The sequence below is a fragment of the Centroberyx affinis genome, unplaced genomic scaffold, assembly GCF_046629955.1.
Source record: "Centroberyx affinis isolate AG114_WGS23_722 - 3 ecotype Tasmania unplaced genomic scaffold, CSIRO-AGI_Caff_v1 ptg000549l_1, whole genome shotgun sequence".
Taxonomy (NCBI): domain Eukaryota; kingdom Metazoa; phylum Chordata; class Actinopteri; order Beryciformes; family Berycidae; genus Centroberyx; species Centroberyx affinis.
This window is the reverse complement of record NW_027279194.1, coordinates 526,600-535,671: the sequence shown is the minus strand read 5'-3', so window position 1 is coordinate 535,671 and position 9,072 is coordinate 526,600. Positions and strand designations below refer to the sequence as shown.

Below are 9,072 nucleotides of genomic sequence, written 5' to 3'. Positions count from 1 at the left end.
CCACTCAGAGTAGTAATTCCAGCTACAAGGCTACCTGCCCATTATGCTTTGTTAAGGGGACTTCCAGGAGTATCTTATTTAGCTGCACTAAGTGTTCCCAACCCTCAATGGCCACGTACACTGTGTTCCCAACTCTCCCAACATGAAAGGCAACATATAGCCTAACCTAATATGTGTAACGTGGTTGGTTGGTTAGCCTTGATTCCCACAGCATTAAACTACACTGACCTACAAAGCAAAACCACGCTAACTACACATTTGGTCAAAACTGAGTTATGACCTCTTTTGTGGTCAACAATATCTGTTTGGGATATTTTACAATATACAGAATGGAATATTTTATTGATTCCCATAGAAAGTTCTCCTTTTGTTTCCCTTCCTCCACAGGAGGATCAGAGGGCAGGGACAGAGCTGCAGAACAGCTTCTCTGGAGCTGGTAGGGTTCAGTGTTCAGTGCTCAATGACACTTCAGCAGGGCAGATGGCTTCACTGACACGGGGCATCGTGAACCTGGGTGTGCAGTTGAACGGCATTCTCCCTACTCACTATGCCACCCTGTTTTACCTTGTGGTGAGGTGTCCAGACTCAACTATGAGCCATTTTAGAGAGAATGGATTTTCAAAATTGCAGCAAGTCCAAAATCAAGCAGGCAAACCACCTCTAAGTACAGAATTACAGTTTTTATCCATCTCACACACTGCCAGCTAACTTTTCAGCTAGCTTATGTTACTTGAAAAATGCCACTGTCCCCAGGGAAGATGATGTTGGAGCTGGTGTTGAAACGCAATACAAAACACAGCAATTCGACACAATTCACAAAGCACGTGACATTTAACCTACCTGGCTCATGCCAGCTAAAGTTAGATAAGATCGCTAAAAGAACAATCATTCCTACCTGCGTCTTTGGTAGCTGGTCCGCTGTCTGTGATAAGACAGCAGTTATGCATTATGTTGTTTTACTAGTTCTCTGTCATCAAAACTACTACTACTCCAATCGATAACCACGTCGAATCATTTAATCTCAATATTTTTGAGAGACATAGCTCTCTGGCCTTACAGACCACTCAGCCAGTTTACTGCAACATAATTTGAGTCCCTCCGGTTTTCCCAGGGGGGAAAAAAATCACAATCCGTGAGTCAAAAAAATCTGAAGGTAGGAAAGAGGTGTGTAGGTGTTAAAGCATTTTATTGCAAAACAACAACAAAAAAAACACATATATTTTCAAGGTGTTGCTAAATAAAATGATAATAAAATGATAAAAAAAAATAAGATGCCATATTAAATGTGCAAAAAAAATGGCTTCAAAGGCTAAGGACAGTTATGGCCCACTGCACATAGATCATGTTATACCTGATTTGTGACTTAATTTCCATTGATTCAACTCCTTTTCGAAAGATTCAGAGAAAACCGAACTAGAAGGCACTCGGAGAGCGCAGACCTCCGCCAAGGTTCGTGCTATTATTGCTTGTTCGTGAGTCGGATCCGGATCCGCTCCAAAATGTAATGGATTCTTCCTTGGCCCATGCTACACCCTTCCACAAAGTTTCACGAAAATCGGGCCAGTAGTTTTTCCGTAATCCTGCTAATAGACAAACAAACAGACAAACAAACAAACTAACGTTAACAAACGGCACCGAAAACACAATCTCCTTGACGGAGGTAATAATAATACATGCAGCAAGAATGTGTGATCCACCATGAGTTTACAAGCACTTTAAAGTAAAGAATAGGCTAATCTCTTCAACAATTCTAGGTCAAACTAATGGTTAGGGTTGATATCCATTATTATATTATCCAATTATTCAGTACAGTTCTGTTGTCTGATTAGCATATAACAGGCTGTACTGCATATCAATTAGGGCAGTTTTGATGCTTTCATTTTACTGCTGTCTGCTGTATGTCAGTCGCCTACATATCCCAGAATTCTCAGGGATTGTTTATTTTGTCTCCGCCGCCTGAGCCCCAGCAGCCCTCGCAGAGCTCTAGCTAGGTAGCTGGCCATCCAACGCGTTTTATAGCAATGCTGCCCTTGCTGTCTTTATTTTGGTGCTTCGAAATGAATCAAACCTGTGGTTAAGTCTAGAGAGAATAAAACGGTGTCATGAAATGGAGATCACTCGGGCCAGACCGTCCTTGTTTGGAGACATCGGTAAGTAACTTAGCTAACAGTTGGATGACAAACTCGTGTGTTGGCTGTAGCTTAAGAAGCATGATCACAATGTAAAATGGAGTAAAATGAATGATCAAGTGGGTACATAAAAAATGAATTGTAGCTTTCGTCCTTCGTCAGATGTATCTAAGTGATACAGGTCAACGTTAGCTATGCTAACTAGAGTTGTTGTTGCTAGGTTAAGTAACTGTCGCAAGAAAGCGGCGGTTACGTTAGCTAGCAAGCTTTCCTAAAGTAGCTGACGTTAATTTGAGAGCATGGCAGCTAAGCTTGTTAGGCCAACCTAAGACACCTTGATACTTTTCTGTGAAATGTCTGCAACACGCACTTGCAAGGTGTGTATTGCAGTACCAGTAGTTCATATAGTCAGACTAGTCTGACAAACTGAGCTTCTCACTCATAATGACCTACCCTAACAAAAATCTGCCTGTCATGTCAGAAACATCCATCAGTTTGTGTTACTACCTGTATAAATGTGGTTAAGCCTAGGGTAGCCAATCCTGTTGGGTAGGAAAGTGTGTCAGAATAGACTATTACCTGTATAAATGTGGTTAAGCCTAGGGTAGCCAATCCTGTTGGGATTGGCTAGGAAAGTGTGTCGGAATAGGCTACTACCTGTAGGCTACTTCCCGAATTTCCCCAAGGGGATTAATAAAGTGATATCTTATCCTGTCTTATACATGTGGTTAAGCCTAGGGTAGCCCATCATGTTGGGTAAGAAAGTGTGTCAAAATAGACTACTACCTGTATAAATGTGGTAAAGACTATAGGGTAGGCCATCCTGTCCCATCAGAATCACTCGGTTCTAGATCTTCTAGCTCAGTTTGTCAGAACAGCGGCTTCAGACAACAGGGAATCAATGGGATAAAACGCCAAACCCAACTTTTCTATGCGATACTGAAAAATTACTGTACTTTTATTTTCAATATTACACTACATATAAATAACATACAATCAAAGTAGTAGGCTATGTAGCAACTACGTAGACATGTTAGAAGTTGTTCAAACATTGGCAGGATGTCATATTAGCCTGCTCACCTCATATTTTGACACACACCTTAAGAGTCTCCTCTAACACAGTCTGTACTGGCTGGCAAACAAGATGCCTTTAAAGATGTATTCATTTTGACATGATAGCCATCAAAGTTTTTTTCCGTGAAGTCAAATGATCCCTGAAGGAGAGATTCTCTTTTTGCTTGCCCTACTCCACAGGGAGTTCAGAGCTCAGGGTCCCTGGAGTGGAAGTGATTTAATGTCTTGCTTGAGAGCATTTCAGCCAACAGTATGCTTACTAACCCAAACCCAGGGCTTTCAGTTGAAGGACACTCCCTGCTCACTCCATCACATTTATAGGTTGTTGCAACTTTTGGACCAAGTTATCAAGTTCCTTGAGACAAAACACTAGAGAAATACATTTTGAATGTTCTGTCAGGCTGACTTCTAAGAAGTCGTCATATTTGCTTTTTGCAATAAAGTATATGTAAAGCTAACCACTGCTCCTTTCAGCCCCTGGTTACTTTGCATGTTCTCAACTTGGTTATGAGTGGTAAGCAGCTAATTTACCTGAGGTAAATTTGATTTTAAATATTGAAATACATCATGTTTTAGTCATGTAGTTGTTTGATTAATGTCTTTATTGCACATTGTCAATACCTGCTTAAAAATCAGTCACTTGTGATCATGTGTACTCATGACTTATGAGACCACATTTTATAAAAAGCTCTGCTCCATGGCTCATTGTCCCCATTTTCCAATTGAGACAAAGCAAGAGTGAATTATGGGGATAATTAAATCATATCAATACGATGAAGGCACCCTTTGCTAAGTTATCTTTCATATGAATGAAAATGGTACTCTTGTTGTGTTTCTCATGTTTGCAGCTCATGGTCTAGGATTCTGGACAGACCGGTCAGCAGTGCATGAGGCTGCCGCACAAGGCAGGGCGCTGCAGCTGCAGCAGCTGATCCGCGAAGGTGCAGCAGTTAACATTGTGGCTGTGGACTCCATCACCCCCCTGCATGAGGCGTGTATACAGGGACAGACCCAGTGTGTCAGACTGCTGCTGGATGCTGGTGCACAGGTGAGATAATGTCACAGCTAGGGATGGTTGACTTCAACCGACTAGTCGTTTGAACTCATAGGCTTATGTCCCTTAACAAAAACGGACCATTCAAGTGAACTGAAAGACTGAAAATTTGTGGAGGCTAAATCAATATGATTTGATCAGATGGGCCTACTTTTACTTACCAAGGTATTTAGGCAATGCAATGTGGATTTTCAATAAATTTGGGCATAATTTTATGCACATTTTTCATCTTCAAATTAAGCAAATATTTTAGTGTTTACTCATCATTTTGAATGAGATATATATGTTATGTTAATATAAGATGGCAAAATGTAAAAGTATTAATGATAAGTCTATACCGTTACTAAGCCATGAGCTAGTTTCAGTGCGTTTTTGCAAATTGAGCGTAGGCCTACATCCAGTTTTTAAAATGGGAAACATGTTTTAATTGAAATTTAGATTAGCAGTATTTGAGTGTGTATGTATGTTGATGTGCGTGTGTGAATAAACATTAGGAAATAGATCTCAAATTACACCATCTTGGCCTTTTTATTTTTTTAAGACTAGTAGGATAGTCTGTTATATAATTTAAGTTTAAATGACAGTATTATTAAACGTAATTCCCATCCCTAGTCACAGCTCTGCATGGAGGAGGATTGTGTGGACAGTGGTTGCCAGGATTGTTCTCACCACAAAAATGCCTCCCAGAGGAATCAAGCCTAGTTGTTGCTGTTCTTGGCCGGCGATGATTTTGGTTGTGTGTGACATGGGTGTGATCTTATTCGGGCTCTGTGCCACACAGGTGGATGCGCGTAACATCGATGGCAGCACTCCGCTGTGTGATGCCTGTGCGGCCGGGAGTCTCGAATGTGTCAAGTTGCTCTTGGAGTATGGAGCAACAGTTAACCCTCCGCTGTTCACCTTCTCACCCCTTCATGAGGCTTGCATGGGAGGTGCGTCTTGTTACACTCCACGTACACAGAGATGTGTTGTGTTTCATGTATCTGTCTACCAAGATATCTTTGCTTCACAGCCATTCATGATGTAGCAATGAAACAAACAAAACAATGATAAGAGGGACCGTGGGACAAAACCTTATCCATCCGTTGTACTGGCTGTGATCATTCTGAGGCCATTAAAAGTTACAAGGGCTTCAGGATGTTGCAGTTTTGATTTGAAAGTTTAATTGAATATCACGTAAGTTTTAACCGACATTTTTCAAACTGTGACTTGGGCGCAGGAGTCCAATTATTGCACAGGACTAATGCTCAACACCACTTAGACACTATGCACTATCATTTTATAGCTCTATATTTATGTATATTACCTTTCCTGTACTTCCTTGGCATTGCTCTGTTAATTGCTGCTGTGGCACCCGAATTTCCCTTAGGGGATCAATAAAATGCTATCTTATCTTATCTTACCTTACCTTATCTCTATCTTGTCTTATCTTGGTGTGGGTCCCTGGAATTCTGTTGTCCCTGCAGTATCAGGTCAACAGTATGCCGATCACCAAGACCAAAGCGTACATTTATGTTTTTTCTAAACTGTGATATAATTATTGCCTGTCTCTACATATGTTTTGTGATAGGTAATTCAGATTGTGTCCAACTCATGATTGATCAAGGAGCTTTCATGGAGGCCCATGACTGTCACTTTGGAACCCCGCTCCATGTAGCCTGTGCCAGGCAACACTATGACTGCACCAAAGTACTCCTCAATGCAGGTGGGCCCATGTTTGTCTTCTGCAAACTATGAAAGTGGCTTTGTGCCCGTGATGTATGCCTTTATAAAAGTTGTTTTCATGATGTTTACCGTAACTGATCATTTATTCCTTCATCAAGCCACTGTGGCATTTATACTTCAGTTATAAGCAGGAATGCTGGCGACAACAGAGCTACTTCTCTCACTTAATGCAGCTTTCTCTTTCTGTCCCCAAGGTGCAAATGTGAATGCTGCCAAGCTACATGAGACGGCCCTTCATCATGCAGCCAAAGCCAAGAACATCAGCTTGATTGACCTACTTGTGGAGTTTGGAGGGAGTGTGTATGCCAGGGATAACCTGGGCAAAAAACCTATCAACTACACCAACTCAGGATCTCCGTCTTATCTCTGCCTTGAGTTCTATGAGAGTGAGTTCATTTACAGTATATATAGTATGCGTTCTGTCACTAGGCACGAGGCATATAAAACATGGAGTGATTTAGTGCATTAAAATATCACCTGTAATGTTTTCTCTCCCTCAGATACGCCTCTCAGTCTCCAGCAGATCAGCAGAGTGGCTGTGAGGATGGCTCTCGGCACAAGAGCGCTTGAAGTTGTTTCCAAACTTGACTTGCCCAATCGCATCATAAGCTTTCTTTCTTACATGCCACCTCCAGTTATTGAATTTCATCACCTATAACAAACTTCAGGTGCAGTCCTTAGAAGGCTTGATCAAAGAGACTGATTACTTCCACTGGTTCTGCTATTCTGCCAGGAAGTCATATAACAGGATGTTAAATTTGGCAGAAGTGTAACACAAAAATCCTTGAAAATACTGCCAGACTATTTTAGAGATTTTATCAGCTTGAATATCCAAACCATAAAGGCTGGTTTAGCCAAACAAATTCATTTGATCATTCACTTTAATATGTAGAAATGTAAACTTTGTCTACTCATATTGATCAAGTAAGTGTGAGTTCAGTAAGCCATTGTAACCCGGGAGCAATCTACGTATGTTGACTAAGTATTTGAGTGTTTCAGTATGCAGCGGTTTGCGCACTGTGATTGTAGTACTGTATGTATTTGTAAATATTCCATGACTATTTATTTTTAATGTGAATATGTAAATAATTCAAATCTTCTGACTCAATTGAATTTGTGTAAATAAGTAGATAAATACAGGGCTATTTTAAAACAATCTAGTTCTGTGTTGTTGTCGTATGCACAGACTTTTAGAAGAAGTGCTTGTGTTTTTCTGGCCTGGCCCAGGCTTTTTGTTGGCATATGATCCAGACAGGGAAGTGAAAATTCTTTCCCCGATCAAAAAACCTTTGTAAAAACCTATCAAACGGTCAAGGACTGGGACTTTTATGGAGTTTAAAATGCACTCAGAATTTCTGATATGCAAGTTGTCCTCTAGATTTAACAAGATTTAACTTGTAAGTGATCCTGTTATTTTGACTATTAGTAGGTCAAAGCTGATTTGCTACAACTAAAGTTTAATGTGATACACTCAAAAATACATGAGAAATTGTTTAATGTTTAGAAATTACAGAAACTTACTTTGACTTGCTGGAAACAAGTGGAGTTTATAACAGTGTTATTGGACCCCAAACATCAAAATTGATGTGACTTTTTCACATTGTTAGCTAATTTTCCATACAATAATATGCACCTATTTAACAATAAATGCCAAATAAAATGTACAAAAAATGTTTTCTTGTGTTTTCGTATCAGAATCCCATTACATTTACTTCCTGTATCTTTAATGGTGACCTCATGCTGTACCAGTGGGCGTAAATAAAAATTCCAACCAATAAAACCATCACAGATTCTTTTTTACAATGCTGCCCCTCCACCCCTCCCATCAAATAAAACTGCTCTTGTCCCTAAATGATATCCCATTGGTTTACAGTTTTGACTGATCCCTCCCATATGTCCATATGTTCACCAGGAAATGCATCAAATTAAGAAGCAAGACGCTCTCAAATTGCAGTTTCATTATCACTTCAAGGCTGTGGCCTGTGGCTCATATGGGCTTAAAAAGTCAGACAGCCTTAAAAGTTATGAAAACCTTGACCGCATGTGACAGGCAACCAATGCAAGGATGCCAAAATTGGTGTAATGTGATCACTTTTCCTGTGAAGTCTTTATGTGGCATGTTGCACAATATTGAGTCAGACTACAGCTACAGTACTCAAGATGTGTCAAAATCATGTCAAAATCTGAAATGACAAGAGATAAGAGACGCACCTGCACACACCAGATGAACTCATTCGCTTACTCCCACTCACTCACACACAAACACACCTGGTGCACACAGATCGGGAAACAAGACAAACTAAATTCCCATCAACTTGAACTAGTGCTAACTTGTCAGACTTTCCCCTATGAAGTAATTGTACAAAGCTGAGGTTGACCAAATGATAGTGAAAAAAAATAAGCCTGGATTTAAATACATGAGTAGAATTTGCCTCTAATCGCAGCAGGTAGACTTCAAAAGGAGCATGATAAATGTGGTGGTACTGTACGTATGGTGCGTCTGACAAATAGGATGGTGCAAGCTCATGTAATATTGTGTATGTTAGCAGAAGCACCTTGAAGTCACATCTGGCTGAACTGAGAGCCAGTATGTGATTATTATTTAAAAATACACCCATATTATCAGCCTAAATGAAGAAGAGTCACAGAGAACTGCATCTCATGTAATTTGAGACAGCGTACATTTGCCTGATTTGCCCAAATTAAATTCTGGTGTTGGGTATGGTCACTGGCAGGACATCTCTGCACCCAGGAAGTAATGAGTAGAAAACGAGGGCTTGGAGCCAAAGGGGCATAAGTGCGTTATAGTAGATTTTACAGGAGAGCCAAAACAAATCAAACTTGGATCAGCTGCCGTTACCACATACTAACTACAATATTTGAACTTTTTGTGTTATCAGATTGAGCATTACTATAAAAACAATACTGCTACAGTTTAAGTTTAATTATATTTGTTAACTTTTTTAAAAATGTCAAAAGAGTGAAATATGCCTTTTTGGCACAAACATTGTCCCAACACAGCCATGCAGAATATGGGTGTGTGTAAGTAAACAATTGTAAAACACATTCATTTTAATACAAATCTAGTAA

General features: G+C 40.0%; 1 protein-coding gene across 2 annotated transcripts; it reads left to right on the top strand.

Annotated features, from left to right (window-relative positions):
• Positions 1-1,971: 1,971 nt before the first annotated feature.
• Positions 1,972-7,748, top strand: LOC139642949 (ankyrin repeat and SOCS box protein 13-like). Of its 2 annotated transcripts, none has more exons than XM_071518017.1 (6): positions 1,972-2,150; positions 4,064-4,251; positions 5,039-5,189; positions 5,828-5,962; positions 6,177-6,368; positions 6,483-7,748. In XM_071518017.1, the coding sequence occupies exons 1-6, from the start codon at positions 2,108-2,110 to the stop codon at positions 6,638-6,640; spliced, it is 867 nt and encodes a 288-aa protein (XP_071374118.1). In that variant the 5' UTR covers positions 1,972-2,107; the 3' UTR covers positions 6,641-7,748. The 2 variants fall into 2 exon arrangements, with proteins under 2 accessions (XP_071374118.1, XP_071374116.1); XM_071518015.1 differs by having other exon boundaries at positions 4,052-4,251.
• Positions 7,749-9,072: the final 1,324 nt, after the last annotated feature.